The following is a 17,790-nucleotide window of genomic DNA, read 5'->3' on the forward strand; positions in this document are numbered from 1 at the left end:
TGTAAGTTGATTGGCTTGCTAAATGTAAAACTTGCCCCTAGTGTGTGTAGGATAGTGTTAGTGCGCGGGGATCGCTGGTCGGCGCGGACTCGGTGGGCCGAAGGGCCTGTTTCCGCGTTGTATCTCTAAACTAAACTACATCCGTCGTTATCGATGTGGGCTCCTAAATATCGGCGAAACCAAGCGCAGACTGGGCAATCGTTTCGCTGAACACCTTCGCTCAGTCCCCCTGGGCCTACGCAATCTCCCAATATCCTAACATTTTAACTCCCCTGCTCATTCCCACACTGGCCTTTCTGTTCCTGGGCCTCCTCCACTGTCAGAGTGAGGCCACACGCAAATTGGAAGAACAGCATCTCGTATTTCTCATGGGCAGCTTACAGCCCAGCGGTATGAACGTTGATTTCTCTAATTTGAAATAGCCCTTACACTCCCTCTCTCTCCCCACCCTCCTCCACCCTACTTGTCCCACTAGTCTCACTGTTCGCATTCTTGGATTCATTCATTACCACCTCTTCCCCAGTCAACAATGGGCCATTGTGGGCTCCACCCTTCCTTGGCCATCTGTTGCCGCCCCTGCTTTATAGACAATAGACAATAGGTGCAGGAGGAGGCCATTCGGCCCTTTGAGCCAGCACCGCCATTCAATGTGATCATGGCTGATCATTCTCAATCAGTACCCCGTTCCTGCCTTCTCCCCATACCCCCTGACTCCGCTGTCCTTAAGAGCTCTATCTAGCTTTCTCTTGACTCCATTCGGAGAACTGGCCTCCACTGGCTTCTGAGGCAGAAAATTCCACAGATTCACAACTCTCTGACTGAAAAGGTTTTTCCTCATCTCCGTTCTAAATGGCCTACCCCTTATTCTTAAACTGTGGCCCCTTGTTCTGGACTCCCCCAACATTGGGAACGTTTCCTGCCTCTAACGTGTCCAACCCCTTAATAATCTTATACGTTTCGATACTGCAGTGCTACGACAGGCAAAGGAGTGACTGTTAAATGTTGATCACCTTGCACGTTCTTTCAGGGTCATACTTTTCAAACGCTTCTTTCATGAGGTTGTAGCCTTCCCTGAATTTGTCCTTCAGCCACTTTTCGATATCGAGTGAAGCTTTTCTCTCCAGTTCCGCTTTGCTCAGGGTTCTTGTCAGTGCTGGGGAGAAGACTGATGAACAGTTGAGAATTAACGAAAGTCTTATGTGGACTTTCTCCATCTGCATTGTGTCCACCAACCATGTGTCAAAGAAGAGACTGCCGATGCCGGTTTGAAACCGAAGGTAGACACGAAAAGCTGGAGTAACTCAGCAGGTCAGGCAGCATCTCTGGAGAGAAGGAATGGGCGAGGTTTCGGGTCGGAACCCTTCTTCAGACCCTTCTTCAGGGTCTCAGCCCAAAACGTCGCCCATTCCTTCTCTCCAGAGATGCTGCCTGTCCTGCTGAGTTACTCCCAGCTTTTTGTGTCTATCTTTTGTCCACAGCCATGACTAATAAGAACCATAACAAGCTGGAAAGGGTGCAGAGAAGATTTATGAGGATATTCATAAGTTGTTGGAGCAGAATTAGGCCATTCGGTCCATCAAGTCTACTCCGCCATTGAATCATGTCTGAACTATCTATCCCTCCTAACCCCATTCTCCTGCCTTCTCCCCATTACCCCTGACACCCGTACTGATCAAGAATGAACCTCTGCCACCCGTAGTAATCAAGAAGGATGTTGCAAAGACTCGAGGGCCTGATCTTTTGGGAGAGGTTGGGCAGGCTGGGACTCTATTCCTTGGAGCACAGGAGGATGAGGGGAGATCTTATAGAGGTGTACAAAATCATGAGAGGAATAGATCGGGTAGAAGCACTTTTCCAGAGTAGGTTTAGTTTAGTTTAGAGATACAGCAGTAGGGAAGATGGCGGAATTGGAAGGGGAACAAATGGGTTAGGATAGGATTAGTACAATTGTGGGTGCTGAATGGTCAGCATGCACTCGACGAGACTGTTTCTGTGCTGTATCATAGAGTGATACAGCGTGGAAACAGGCCCTTCGGCCCAACTTGCCCACACCGGCCAACATGTCCGAGCTATACTAGTCCCACCTGTCCGTATTTGGCCAATATCCCTCCAAACCTGTCCTATCCATGTACCTGTCTAACTGTTTCTTAAATGTTGGGATTGTCCCTGCCTCAACTACCTCCTCTTGCAGCTCGTTCCATACACCCACCAACCTTTGTGTGAAAAAGTTACCCCTCAGATTCCTATTAAATCGTTTCCCTTTCACCTTAAACTTATGCCCACTGGTTCTCAATTCTGCTACTCTGGGCAAAAGACTCTGTGCATTTCCCTGACCTATACCATACCTGAACTAGGTTAATTCCCGGAATGGCGGGACTGTCATATGTTGAACACATTAGAGGCAGGAAACATGTTCCCAATGTTGGGGGAGTCCAGAACCAGGGGCCACAGTTTAAGAATAAGGGGTAGGTCATTTAGAACGGAGATGAGGAAAAGCTTTTTCAGTCAGAGAGTTGTGAATCTGTGGAATTCTCTGCCTCAGAAGGCAGTGGAGGCCAATTCTCTGAATGCATTCAAGAGAGAGCTAGGTAGAGCTCTTAAGGATAGCGGAGTCAGGGGGTATGGGGAGAAGGCAGGAACGGGGCACTGATTGAGAATGATCAGCCATGATCACATTGAATGGCGGTGCTGGCTCGAAGGGCCGAATGGCCTCCTCCTGCACCTATTGTCTATTGTCTATTATACTCATGATTTTATCCTTCTACTAGAGCAAGTGGACCCGTTGGGCCTAAACCTCCCCTGCATTGTTGCAACATCCTCTTGTCCCCTCCTCCCCTCCCTCCCCCCTCCCCCCTCCCCTCCCCCCCTCCCCTCTCCCCCCTCCCCTCCCTCCCCCTCCCCTCTCCCCCCTCCCCTCCCTCCCCCCCTCCCCTCTCCCCCCCCTCAACAGCCCCGACCGCAGGTGAACAAAGAGGAAGGTGATACAACTTTATTACGTTCCATCACAGTGAGGAATGTGGATTATGTGGTGGATGTTTATGTTAAATTTTATTTTATGCGGCTGTGTGTCTTGTTGCTTTTTACTTAGTATGGCTCTATAGTCACTCAAATTTCACTGCACCTTAATTGGTGCACGTGACAATAAATTGATCTTGAAATCTTGATTCTACACGGTGGATGAACCAAACTCTTACTTCTCGAGTCTTCGAAACTTATTTGATCGTAGGATCTTTGAGCAGAGCCCTCATTGTTGTGCCTCATCCTGCTCCTGTAGTCAGCTCCAAGTTTCCTCATGAGAACATCTTCTTTAATAACACCAAGCCCATCCGTGTCGTATCTGTCAGACAAAGTGAAGGGGTGAGAGAACCACCTTTGCCCAAATTACGCATCTGGTACGGCTGGCATGAGTCAGATAAGCAATTATAGGCACAGAAGTCATTTACGGGCGGCACGGTGGCGCAGCGGTAGAGTTGCTGCCTTACAGCGAATGCAGCGCTGGAGACCCGGGTTCGATCCCGACTACGGGCGCCGTCTGTACGGAGTTTGTACGTTCTCCCCGTGACCTGCGTGGGATTTCGCCGAGATCTTCGGTTTCCTCCCACACTCCAAAGACGTACAGGTATGTAGGTTAATTGGCTTGGTATAAATGTAAAAATTGTCCCTAGTGTGTGTAGGATAGTGTTAGTGTGCGGGGATCGCTGGGCGGCGCGGACCCGGTGGGCCGAAGGGCCTGTTTCCGTGCTGTATCTCTAAATCTAAAAAATTGTCCCTAGTGGGTGTAGGATAGTGTTAGTGTGCGGGGATCGCTGGTCGGCGCGGACCGGTGGGCCGAAATGGCCTGTTTCTGCGCTGTATCTCTAAACTAAACTAAATAGTATTTGAGGGAATTCTTTGATTGAAAGGTACTGCATGGAAACAGTCCCTTCGGCCCATCTAGTCCACACTTGATCCACCATCACGCTAATTCCATGTTTTGCCACTTTCGCAACCACGGTGCATTTGGATAGCAGTAAAAGGATAAGTCCAAGTCAGCATGGATTTATGAAAGGGAAATCATGCTTGACTAATCTTCTGGAATATTTTGAGGATGTGACAAGTAAAATGGATGAAGGGGAGCCAGTGGATGTAGTGTATCTAGACTTTGAGAAAGCCTTTGATAAGGTCACACACAGGCGATTGGTGAGCAAAATTAGAGCACAGGCTATTGGGGGTAGGGTGTTGACATGGATAGAGAATTGGTTGGCAGACAGGAAGCAAAGAGTAGGAGTAAAGGGGTCCTTTTCAGAATGGCAGGCATAGGCAAGTGGAGTGCCGCAAGGCTCGGTGTTGGGGCCGCAACTGTTTATCATATATATTAATGATTTGGATGAAGGAATTAGAAGCAACACTAGCAAGTTTGTGGATGACACAAAGCTGGGTGGCAGTGTGAACTGTGAAGAGGATGTTAGGGGGTTGCAGGGTGACCTGGACAGATTGAATGAGTGGGCAAATGCGTGGCAGATGCAGTAAAATATAGATAAATGTGAGGTTATCCACTTTGGCGGCAAGAACAAGGAGGCAGATTATTATCTCAATGGTGTCAGGTTAGGTAAGGGGGAAGTGCAACGAGACCTGGGTGTCCTTGTACACCAGTCACTGAAAGTTGGCGTGCAGGTACATCAGGCAGTGAAGAAAGCTAATGGCATGTTGGCCTTCATAACGAGAGGAATTCAGTATAGGAGCAAAGAGGTTCTTCTGCAGTTGTATAGGACCCTGGTAAGACACATCTGGAATATTGTGTACGGTTTTGGTCTCCTAATTTGAGGAAGGACATCCTTGTAATTGAGGCAGTGCAGCGTAGGTTCACGAGATTGATCCCTGGGATGGCGGAACTGTCATATGAGGAAAGATTGAAAAGATTAGGCTTGTATTCACTGGAGTTTAGAAGGATGAGAGGGGATCTTATAGAGACATATAAAATTATAAAAGGACTGGACAAGCTCGATGCAGGAAAAATGTTCCCAATGTTGGGGGACTCCAGAACTAGTGGCCACAGTCCAAGAATGGGCGGCACGGTAGCGCAGCGGTAGAGTTGCTGCTTTACAGCGAATGCAGCGCCGGAGACTCAGGTTCGATCCTGACTACGGGTGCTGCACTGTAAGGAGTTTGTACGTTCTCCCCGTGGGTTTTCTCCGAGATCTTCGGTTTCCTCCCACACTCCAAAGACGTACAGGTATGTAGGTTAATTGGCTGGGTAAATGTAAAAATTGTCCCTAGTGGGTGTGGGATAGTGTTAATGTACGGGGATCGCTGGGCGGCACGGACTTGGAGGGCCGAAAAGGCCTGTTTCCGGCTGTATATATATGATATGATATGATATGATAATAAAGGGGAGGCCATTTAAAACTGAGGTGAAAGGGAACTTTTACACCCAGAGAGTTGTGAATTTGTGGAATTCTCTGCCACAGAGGGCAGTGGAGGCCAAATCACTGGATGGATTTAAGAGAGAGTTAGATAGAGCTCTAGGGGGCTAGTGGAATCAAGGGATATGGGGAGAAGGCAGGCACGGGTTACTGATTGTGAATGATCAGCCATGATCAAAATGAATGGCTGTACTGGCTCGAAGGGCCGAATGGCCTCCTCCTGAACCTATTGTCTATGTTTCTATGTCTATGTTTCTCTCCAGAGATGCTGCCTGTCCCGCTGAATTACTCCAGCATTTTGTGTCTATCTTCGATTTAAACCAGCATCTGCAGTTCCTCCTAACACAAGTTTGAGTAACAAGTCACAGTAAGAGGTGATATTTACCAATGCACGACAGCAGGGGGCAGCCTTCACAAGGGAAGGCAATGTAAAGGTTTTTGGAAGTGCTGGCTGAGGTACAATCAATGGTCAATAGACAATAGACAATAGTCAATAGACAATAGGTGCAGGAGGAGGCCATTCGGCCCTTCGAGCCAGCACCGCCATTCAATGTGATCATGGCTGATCATTCTCAATCAGTACCCCGTTCCTGCCTTCTCCCCATACCCCCTGACTCCACTATCCATAAGAGCTCTATCTAGCTCTCTCTTGAATGCATTCAAAGAATTGGCCTCCACTGCCTTCTGAGGCAGAGAATTCCACAGAATCACAACTCTCTGACTGAAAACGTTTTTCCTCATCTCTGTTCTAAATGACCTACCCCTTATTCTTAAACTGTGGCCCCTTGTTCTGGACTCCCCCAACATTGGGAACATGTTTCCCGCCTGTAACATGTCTAACCCCTGAATAATCTTATACGTTTCGATAAGATCCCCTCTCATCCTTCTAAATTCCAGTGTATACAAGCCTAGTCGCTCCAGTCTTTCAACATATGACAGTCCCGCCATTCCGGGAATAAACCTAGTAAACCTACGCTGCACGCCCTCAATAGCAAGAATATCCTTCCTCAAATTTGGAGACAAAAACTGCACACAGTACTCCAGGTGCGGTCTCACTAGGGCCCTGTACAACTGCAGAAGGACCTCTTTGCTCCTATACTCAACTCCTCTTGTTATGAAGGCCAACATTCCATTGGCTTTCTTCACTGCCTGCTGTACCTGCATGCTTCCTTTCAGTGACTGATGCACTAGGACACCCAGATCTCGTTGTACGTCCCCTTTTCCTAACTTGACACCGCACACTAACACTATCCTACACCCACTAGGAACAATTTTTACATTTGCCCAGCCAATTAACCTTCAAACCTGTACGTCTTTGGAATGTGGGAGGAAATCGAAGATCTCAGAGAAAACCCACGCAGGTCAGGGGCAGAACGTACAAACTCCGTACAGTTCAGCACCCGTAGTCGGGATCGAACCTGAATCTCCGGCCCTACATTCGCTGTAAGGCAGCAACTCTACCGCTACGCCACCGTGCCGCACGATGGCGGGGAAATCATCTGAAGTTGCTGTCCCTACCTTCTCCACAACTTTTCAAACTCCTCGTCTTCCAGGTGAAATCCCAGTTGCTTCAACACGATCCTGAACTCAGGAGCGATGATCCTGATCGGTCCTTCGGAATTCTTCTGCGGCAATAATTCAGGCAGCTCTAAAATCCTAATATTGGGCGGGAGAGTGTAAATGGAGTCACAGACTCTCGGTCATCAGAAACAATTTCTCTGCTCATCAGTCCCCACACCCCCATCAACACCAGCAGATTCTAACACCCACCTACACACTGGGAGCAAGTCACAGCCCCATCAATTAATCAACCAACTTTTAGTTTAGTTTAGAGATACAGCGTGGAAACAGGCCCTTCGGCCCACCGAGCCCACGCCGACCAGCGATCCCCGCACATTAACACGATTCTACACACACTCGGAACAATTTGCACATAAACCAAGCCAACTAACCTACAAACCTGAACGTCTTTTGGAGTGCGGGAGGAAACCGAAGATCTCGGAGAAAACCCATGCAGGTCACGGGGAGAACGTACAAACTCCGTACAGACAGCACCCATGGTCAGGATCAAACCCGGGTCTCTGGCGCTGTGAGGCAACAACTCTACTGCTGTGCTACCGTGCTTGGGAATGTGTGAGGAAACCGGAGCATTCACATTCAGTGGGAGAGTGTAGAATATAGAACAGTGCAGCCCACAATGTCCGTGCTGAACATGATGTCAGATTAAACTAATCTCTATCTATCTAAAAGCCTCTTAAACACCAACCATTATACCTGCCTCCATCACCACCCCTGGCAGCACTGTAAGATTTGAGAAGTTTTCCCTCATTCTGCAAGCAACACCAAACCAAAGAGCTGCAGTTTGGACATTTTAAACGAGAGACTGGGGCTGATAGCGGAGAAAGGCTGCAGTCAGTTATACCAAGGGATGTCACAATCTGTGGGTCCTAAAATGGCCGCAGGACCTCGTGACCAGCCACAAGAGCAAAAACCTTACAGCCCAGTCTCTAGGTTTCTGCAAAGCCACGGCCAGAACAATGGATGGGTATTGGCCATGCAGAAACCTGCGAAACCAGGTCGAAGTCCAGACACTGGGGCGCTGAAATCAGCATACTCACAATGCCCCAAGCCGACCTACACAGTTAATCTCATTAAGGGGGCACAATAGCCCATAGAAAACTACCTGGTAGGTGATGGGAAACCAGTTAAACCCATCACCTCGCAACGAAATATCAATTAACACCGTCTGGCCATCCCCGGTACCCCCGGACATAAGCGCAGATCAGAGAGAAAACTCATACATATCTTTTAAACAAAGAGATCCCAAGATCTGGCGGGAGATAGGACGAGTCAGAATAGTATAACTGGCCACGACTTTTGGGTTTTAAACTCAAGTCAAACGGATGCAGGAGGAAGAAAAGACAGGCAAGAAGAAGCGAAGTGCAAGAGAGAGGAACCGGCACGCAACTCGAGAAGAAATACTGCAAGAAAACCTGCAAGGAACGCAAGAAACGGAAGGAAGAAACTCAGGGGACAAGCACGACCCTCACGGAAAGCAGCGGAGAAGCAGCACGAACAGCCAGTAACCCCAGTAATAGCCCCATGGTGAGCATGTACCCCGATCCTGCATATCCTGGACATAGTTTAGTGTAGAGGGGAGGGTGGTTTGAATAAACGTGGGTGTGTAAAGGAATAAGTGTTGGTCAATTTTGCGATGTGTCGTACGTTCCCCATCTTACAGTCGTGTATATGTCTTGTAGAACTGTGCGTTTTAGAATTCAGAGAAAAAGGTATTCATGTATATGTCTTGTAGAACTGTGCGTTTTATGATTCATAGTCAAAAGTATTCATGTAATTCGGTATGTGTCTTATAAATATGTCTTATAGAACTGTATAAGTATTCATGGACAATAGTCCCAAGCGCTCAATAAAAGCCTTTTCCATTTAAACCCTGGTCTTCAAATCTGGTCTGGTTGCATTTTTCTGCACTATCAACGCTCCTGCATCTAAGTCCAGTGTCTAGAACCGTAAGGGGTGAGTGGGTCGAACCACTCACGGGGAACCAGTGTGCGCGGCCTGGTCAAGGGATCAGAGCAAGGCACGGGGACCTTAGGTCGGGCGAAAGCTCGGCGCAGAAACCCCTTACAGCACGTTCTGCCATTTTTATATAAAAAACCTGCCCTGGATATTTATTTTAAACTTGGCCCCTCGCATCTTAAAGCTATGCTCTCTAGTCATAGAGACATAGAATCTAACAGCGTAGAAACAGGCCTTTCAGCTCAACTTGCCCACACCGGCCAACATGTCCCATCTAAACTACTCCCACTTGCCTGAGTTTGGCCCATATCCCTCCAAACCTGTTCTATCCATGTATCATAGTATCATTCTTGCTATTGAGGGCGTGCAGCGTAGGCTTACTAGGTTAATTCCCGGAATGGCGGGACTGTCATATGTTGAAAGACTGGAGCGACTAGGTTTGTATACACTGGAATTTAGAAGGATGAGAGGGGATCTTATCGAAACGTATAAGATTATTAAGAGGTTGGACACGTTAGAGGCAGGAAACATGTTCCCAATGTTGGGGGAGTCCAGAACAAGGGGCCACAGTTTAAGAATAAGGGGTAGGCCATTTAGAACGGAGATGAGGAAAAACTTTTTCAGTCAGAGAGTTGTGAATTTGTGGAATTCTCTGCCTCAGAAGGCAGTGGAGGCCAATTCTCTGAATGCATTCAAGAGAGAGCTAGATAGAGCTCTTAAGGATAGTGGAGTCAGGGGGTATGGGGAGAAGGCAGGAACGGGGTACTGATTGAGAATGATCAGCCATGATCACATTGAATGGTGGTGCTGGCTCAAAGGGCCGAATGGCCTACTCCTGCACCTATTGTCTATTCTATCTATGTATTATCGGCTTCGGGACGGTCATATCAGGAAAGGCTTGTATTCACTGGAATTTAGAAGGATGAGAGGGGATCTTATAGAAACGTACGAAATTATAAAAGGACTGGACATGCTGGATGCAGGAAAAATGTTCCCAATGTTGGGGGAGTCCAGAACCAGGGGCCACACAGTCTAAGAATAAAGGGAAGGCCACTTAAAACTGAGGTGAGAAAAAGCTTTTTCACCCAGAGAGTTGTGAATTTGTGGAATTCTCCGCCACAGAGGGCAGTGGAGGCCAATTCACTGGATGAATTTAAAAGAGAGTTAGATAGAGCTCTGGGAGCTAGCGGAATCAAGGGATATGGGGAGAAGGCAGGCACGGGTTACTGATTGTGGATGATCAGCCATGATCACAATGAATGGCGGTGCTGGCTCGAAGGGCCAAATGGCCTCCTCCTGCACCTATTTTCTGTTTTATTTTCTATGCTTTGACATTTTCACCCTGGGAATAAGGTTCTGACTGTCTATCCCAATCTATGCCTCTCATAATTGTATATACTTCTATCAGGTCTAACCCAGGAAATGTCCAGCCCCCTCCCCTGACATCAGTCTGAAGAACGGTCTCGACCCGAAACGTCACCCATTCCTTCTCTCCCGAGATGCTGCCTGACCCACTGAGTTACTCCAGCATTTTGTGTCCACATCCAATTTTAATTGAGGTGTGCAACTAAACTAAACCGACCCGATGGCCATCAATGTCTGTGCCAAACATGAGGCCAAGATAAACTAATCCCCTCTGCCTGCACGTGATCCATATCCCTCCATCCCCTGCACGTCTGTGTATCTATCTAAAAGCTTCTCAAACACCACTGTCATATCTGCTTCCACCCCTGGCAGCTCGTTCCAGGCCCACACCAGGCTATGTGAATATAACATGCACTGTGGATAGTTTCTTCCCATTTGTTGTCAGGCAACTGAACCATCCCACCACAACCAGAGAGCAGTGCTGAACTACTATCTACCTCATTGGTGACCCTCGGACTATCCTTGACCGGACTTTACCGGCTTTGCCTTGCACTAAACGTTATTCCCTTATCATGTATTTGTACACTAGGGTTGCCAACTGTACCATATTAGCCGGGACATCCCGTATTTTGGGCTAAATTGGTTTGTCCAGTACGGGATTGCCCTTGTCCTGTATTAGGCCCGAAGGGGCGCAGTAGGCCAGGACGCTGTAGGCCCGGACAGTGTAGGTCCGGACAGTGTAGGTCCGGACAGTGTAGGTCCGGACAGTGTAGGTCCGGACAGTGTAGGTCCGGACAGTGTAAGTCCGGACAGTGTAGGTCCGGACAGTGTAGGCCCGGACAGTGTAGGCCCGGACGCTGTAGGCCCGGACGCTGTAGGCCCGGACAGTGTAGGCCCGGACAGTGTAGGTCCGGACAGTGTAGGTCCGGACAGTGTAGGTCCGGACAGTGTAGGTCCGGACAGTGTAAGTCCGGACAGTGTAGGTCCGGACAGTGTAGGTCCGGACAGTGTAGGCCCGGACAGTGTAGGCCCGGACAGTGTAGGCCCGGACAGTGTAGGCCCGGACAGTGTAGGCCCGGACAGTGTAGGCCCGGACAGGGTTAGGCCCGGACAGTGTAGGCCCGGACAGTGCAGGCCCGGACAGTGTAGGCCCGGACGCTGTAGGCCCGGACGCTGTAGGCCCGGACAGTGTAGGCCCGGACAGTGTAAGCCCGGACGCTGTAGGCCCGGACAGTGTAAGCCCGGACAGTGTGGGCCCGGACAGTGTAGGTCGGACAGTGTAGGTCGGACAGTGTAGGTCCGGAGGCCCGGGTGCCGCCTGACGGAGGTTGCATAGCAACCCGCCTGCCGGACCGGGCGGCCGCCGTTGGTGGAGCGGGAGCAGGTGGCCGAAGGCCGGGTGAGGTCACGTGGGGCGTGGGGCGGTGACGTCACCTTGTCCCTTATTTGGTAGTGAGATACTGTACACTGTGGACGTCCCGATTGTAATCACATATTGTCTTTCCGCTGACTGGTCAGCATGCAGCTTTTTCATTGTACCTCGGTACACGTGACAATGAACTGAACTGCACTCCCCCGAGGGGATGAATGCTAAGCCTACCTTTGCTTGACTTTCTCCTTCAGCTGGGAGTGCACGTGTGAAGCGGTCACTGTGGCCTTGTCACTGGCTCGACTGAGTGGATCCATCCACGAGCTGCCTCCCGCGGGGATGGGCTCCCTAGCCGCTGCGTAAAACTCATCGCTCTTGACGATCGCCTTTTCATTCAGCTTGAGCCTGCAGGGAGCACAGGTCGAAAACAGACATGAACGCCCACACCTTCAGCGTCACAGAGTGATACAGCGTGGAAACAGGCCCTTCGGCCCGACTCGCCCACACCGACCAACATGCCCCCCATCTGCGCTAGTCCCACCAGCCTGCGTTTGCTCCATATCCCTCCAAACCTGTCCAAGGGACAGCACGGTGGCGCAGCGTTAGAGTTGCTGCCTTACAGTGCCGGCAGCGCCGGAGACTCAGGTTCGATCCTGACTATGGGCGCTGTCTGTACGGAGTTTGTACGTTCTCCCCGTGACCTGCGTGGGTTTTCTCCGAGATCTTCGGTTTCCTCCCACACTCCAAAGACGTACAGGTATGTAGGTTAACTGACTGGGTAAATGTTTAAAAAAAAAAAAATTGTCCCTGGTGTGTGTAGGATAGTGTTAATGTACGGGGATCGCAGGGCGGCGCGGACTCGGTGGGCCGAAGGGCCTGTTTCCGCGCTGTATCTCTAAATCTAAAAAATGTATCCATGTATCTGTCTAACTGTTTCTTAGGTGTTGTGATGGTCCCGGCCGTTCAACCACTGTACCTCCTCTGGCAGCCCGTTCCATACACCCAAAATACGGGATGTCCCGGACTAATGTCAGACAGTCGGCAACACTAATCACAGAGGGGGAGCAGCGAGAGATAGTTTGCAGAACTCCCCGTCGGAGAGAGGAGGAGAACCTCTTCAAAGTCGGCCATACCATGAGGAGATTTCACAGTGGGGCAGACGAAAATGTGAAGGGAGGAACTGCCGACAATGCCTTATACCGAAGATGGGCCCTAATCGGTCTTATTATAGAAACATAGAAACATAGAAAATAGGTGCAGGAGTAGGCCATTCGGCCCTTCGAGCCTGCACCGCCATTCAATATGATCATGGCTGATCATCCAACTCAGTATCCCGTACCTGCCTTCTCTCCATACCCCCCTGATCCCTTTAGCCACAAGGGCCACATCTAACTCCCTCTTAAATATAGCCAATGAACTGGCCTCAACTACCTTCTGTGGCAGAGAATTCCACAGATTCACCACTCTCTGTGTATCTTTCAGCTGAGAGAAATCCCTCGTCACTTTACTCACCTCAGAAGGAGTTGGTGGAATTGTTTTGGAGTGATGAACCGCCCGAGGAACTTTGACAGCACCATCAGGAGAACCTCCCTTGGGAAACGGATAACAAGTGTTAATCGATCTCTCGGTCGGAGTCGGGCCTAGGTCATAGGTCAGAGTCTTGGAGTCTCAGAGTCTCGGGATGAGGTGGAAGGGCCGTGTTGCCGAGAACGAAGAGGGACAATAGACAATAGACAATAGATGCAGGAGGAGGCCCTTCGGCCCTTCGAGCCAGCACCGCCATTCAATGTGATCATGGCTGATCATTCTCAATCAGTACCCCGTTCCTGCCTTCTCCCCATACCCCCTGACTCCGCTATCCTTAAGAGCTCTATCTAGCTCTCTCTTGAATGCATTCAGAGAATTGGCCCCCACTGCCGTCTGAGGCAGAGAATTCACAACTCTCTGACTGAAAACGTTTTTCCTCATCTCAGTTCTAATGGACCCGTTGTGGGGGGGGGGGGGGGGGGCTCCGAAAATTAAGGGGGGACCCGTCATGGGGGAGGGGGGGCGGTGAGATCAAAGAGGGACCTGGTGTGGGGGGGGGGGGGGGGGGTGGCTCCGAGAGTTAAGGGAGACCTGGTGAGGGGGTGGGGGTAGGTGGGGGCAGGAGGTCGAAGAAGGGATGTACTTTTTGTAACTTCGTCGGTGCCTTTTTAGCAACTCTTTCGTGTTCAAGAACAAAGAATTCCACCGCACCTAGCCAGGTACGTGACAATAAAGTAATAGGAAAATAAACCCGCAGATGCTGGTTTAAGTCGAAGGCAGACAAAAAAATGCTGGAGTAACTCAGCGGGTCAGGCAGCGTCTTGGTCTCTCCCGAGATGCTGCCTGACCCGCTGAATTACTCCAGCATTTTGTGTCTTCCTTTGACAATAAAGGAACATCGTCATCGATATCTTTAAGTTTTCAGAGGCACAGGTGGACTGCAGATGCTGGAATCCTGAGCAAAAGTGCTGGAGGGACTCAGCGGTTCAGGCAGCATCTGTGGGGGGGAAATGGACAGGCAAGTGTTTCTAGTCGGGACCCATCTTCAAACTGTTGGAGTAGGGAGTGGGCGGAGATGGTTGACGTTTCTGGCCAGTCTGAAGAAGGATCTCGACCCGAAACGTCACCCATCCTTTTTCTTCAGAGGTGCTGCCTGAGACGCTGAGTTACTCCAGCACGACGTGTCTATCTTCCGTACTGTTCTAGGTTCCATGTAATTGATTGCTTACCTGTTGAGCTGCTCCCTTCCTTCGGGATCATTGGATTTAAAGAGCTGTTTGACTGCGAAGTAGCCACTGGATATGACTTTTTCACGCAAAAGATGTTCCAACTGAAAGATAGATCAAAGTTTGAGGGAAGACCCATGAACATGTCTTGTTGTACATTATTACACAGGGTGAGAGGGGAACCAATATGGTAGGAGCCACTTAAGTTTAGACTCGCTACTGTTGGCATAGACAATAGACAATAGACAATAGGCAATAGACAATAGGTGCAGGAGTAGGCCATTCGGCCCTCCGAGCCAGCACCGCCATTCAATGTGATCATGGCTGATCATTCTCAATCAGTACCCCGTTCCTGCCTTCTCCCCATACTCCCTGACTCTGCTATCTTTAAAGAGCTCCATCTAGCTCTCTCTTGAAAGCATCCAGTATGCAGATGATACTAAGATAGGTGGTGTAGTTAATAATGAAGTAGATTTTCAAAATCTACAGAGAGACTTGGGCCTTTTGGAAGGGTGGGCTGAAAGATGGCAGATGGAGTTTAATGCTGATAAGTGTGAGGTGCTGCATTTTGGTAGGACAAATCAAAATAGGACTTACAGGGTAAATGGTAGGGAATTGAGGAATGCAGTGGAACAGAGGGATCTGGGAATAACTGTGCATTGTTCCCTGAAGGTGGAATCTCATGTGGATAGGGTGGTGAAGAAGGCGTTTGGTATGCTTGCCTTTATAAATCAGAGCATCGAATATAGAAGTTGGGATGTAATGTTGAAATTGTACAGGGCATTGGTGAGGCCGAATCTGGAGTATGGTGTGCAGTTCTGGTCGCCAAATTATAGGAAGGATGTCGACAAAATGGAGAGGGTACAGAGGAGATTTACTAGAATGTTGCCTGGGTTTCAGCACTTAAGCTACAGAGAGAGGTTGAACAGGTTGGGTCTTTATTCTTTGGAGCGTAGAAGGTTGAGGGGGGACTTGATAGAGGTTTTTTAAATTTTAAGAGGGACGGACAGAGTTGACGTGGGTAGGCTTTTCCCTTTGAGAGTGGGGAAGATTCCAACAATGGGACATAACTTCAGAATTAAGGGACAAAAGTTTAGGGATAACATGAGGGATAACTTCTTTACTCAGAGGGTGGTGGCTGTGTGGAATGAGCTTCCGGTGGAAGTGGTGGAGGCTGGCTCGATTTTATTATTTAAGAGTAAATTGGATAGGTATATGGATGGGAGGGGATTGGAGGGTTATGGTCTGAGTGCAGGTAGATGAGACTAGGTCAGGGAGAGTGGTCGGCGTGGACTGGTAGGGCCGAATGGGCCTGTTTCTGTGCTGTAATTGTTATATGGTTATATGGTTATATCCAGAGAATTGGCCTCCACTGCCTTCCGAGGCAAAGAATTCCACAGATTCACAACTCTCTGACTGAAAACGAACCTGTACGTCTTTAGAGTGTGGGAGGGAACTGGAGCGCCCAGGGAAAACCCACGCAGGTCACAGGGAGAACGTACGGACTCCGTTCAGACCGCGCCCGTAGTCAGGATGGAACCTGTGCCTCTCAGGCGCTGTGAGGCAGCAACTCTACCGCCGCGCCACCGTGCCGCCACCACGGTTTGTGTTTCTATTTCTCATGCACTCTGTTGGTTACGTGTTTGCTGGTCTGGGTGGCCCTCCACGCCAGTTAGTAAATAGCATTCTCCCAATGCAGAACACATATTAGCTCACAGTAAACATCTCACAATCTCCTTGGAACCAAGGTGTGAACCGTCATTGGCACTCCGGGGTTGGTCTGTTTGCAAAAGATGTCGATACTGCAACAAAGATTGTTGATACTGCAATAAAACCTCTGTCGGGGTCTCATCCAGCATATAGCCCGGGTGTTGCTATAGTAACTCTTTCAGACTTTATTTGCAACTACACCCCCCCCCCCCCCCCCACACACACACACAAAGGGTGACGTCACCGCCCCGCGCCCCACGTGACCTCACCCAGCCAGCGGCCACGTGCTCCCGCCCCACTAATGGTGGCCAGCGATCGCCCGTTCACACTGACACTCTCCGACACACACACACACACACACACACACACACACACACACAGCATATATGAAACATAGAAAATATATTGTCATCAAACTAAGTCAAATAACTTCCATGTCAAGTGTGTTTTATCGTCAAATGTCCCAAAATGGAACAATGAAATTCTTATTTGCAGCAGCACAACAGATATGTAAACTTAGTACTTTAGACTTTAGAGATGCAGTGCAGAAACAGGCCCTTCGGCCCATTGAATCCACGCCGACCAGCCTTCACCCCATCGACTAGCACTATCCTACACACTAGGGACAATTTGCCATTTTTACCGAAGCCAATTAGACAATAGACAATAGACATTAACCTACATAGCCGTGTGAATGGTGCACGGTGGCGCAGCGGTAGAGTTGCTGCCTTACAGCGAATGCAGCGCCGGAGACTCAGGTTCGATCCCGACTACGGGCGCCGTCTGTACGGAGTTTGTACGTTCTCCCCGAGACCTGCGTGGGTTTTCTCCAAGATCTTCGGTTTCCTCCCACACTCCAAAGACGTGCAGGTATGTAGGTTAATTGACTGGGTAAAATGTAAAAATTGTCCCCAGTGTGTGTAGGATAGTGTTAATGTGCGGGGATCGCTGGGCGGCGCGGACTCGATGGGCCGAAGGGCCTGTTTCCGCGCTGTATCTCTAAATCTAAAAATAAATCTAAAAAAAGGAACTGCAGATGCTGGTTTACACTGAAGATAGACACAAAATGCTGGAGTAACTCAGCGGGTCAGGCAGCATCTCTGGAGAAAAGGATCTCTAGAGATGTTGCCTGACCCGCTGAGTTACTCCAACATTTTGTGTCAATCTGCAAAACCTGCACATTTTGTGGAGTGTGGGAGGAAACCGGAGCACCCGGAGAAAACCCACGCAGTCACGGGGAGAACGTGCAAACTCCATACAGACAGCACCCGTAGTCAGGATGGAACCCGGGTCTCTGGCGCTGTAAGGCAGCAGCTCTACTGCTGCGCCACCGCACGGCCATATGTGTAGTATTTAGTAGATACCATAATAAGCAACAAATTAGAAGAAAAACAACACCGTGCAAAAAACAAAAATAAAACACAAAGTACATGGTGCAGTCAAGGAGTTTAGATGGAGTCCATAGCCTGATGAGTTGTATGGGGTTTTTTTCACACAGAGAGTGGTTAATCTGTGGAATTCTCTGCCACAGAAGGTAGTTGAGGCCAGTTCATTGTCTATATTTAAGAGGGAGTTAGATGTGGCCCTTGTGGCTAAAGGGATCAGGGGGTATGGAGAGAAGGCAGGTACGGGATACTGAGTTGGATGATCAGCC

The 17,790-nt window shown here is 49.4% G+C and overlaps 1 protein-coding gene across 1 annotated transcript in view; it reads right to left on the minus strand.

The window, feature by feature from the left end:
* The window catches only part of LOC144592277 (EF-hand calcium-binding domain-containing protein 6), an 88,277-nt gene that overhangs the window by 52,011 nt on the left and 18,476 nt on the right, over nt 1–17,790 (minus strand). The window contains exons 3-6 of the mRNA XM_078396806.1: nt 14,430–14,530; nt 13,186–13,263; nt 3,195–3,337; nt 1,011–1,165 (exon numbers count right to left, since the gene is read on the minus strand). Coding sequence (XP_078252932.1) covers nt 1,011–1,165; nt 3,195–3,337; nt 13,186–13,263; nt 14,430–14,530 — 477 coding nt within the window. The remainder of the gene's footprint in view (nt 1–1,010; nt 1,166–3,194; nt 3,338–13,185; nt 13,264–14,429; nt 14,531–17,790) is intronic.

The sequence above is a fragment of the Rhinoraja longicauda genome, chromosome 3 (genome assembly GCF_053455715.1).
Source record: "Rhinoraja longicauda isolate Sanriku21f chromosome 3, sRhiLon1.1, whole genome shotgun sequence".
NCBI classification, from domain to species: Eukaryota; Metazoa; Chordata; class Chondrichthyes; order Rajiformes; family Arhynchobatidae; genus Rhinoraja; species Rhinoraja longicauda.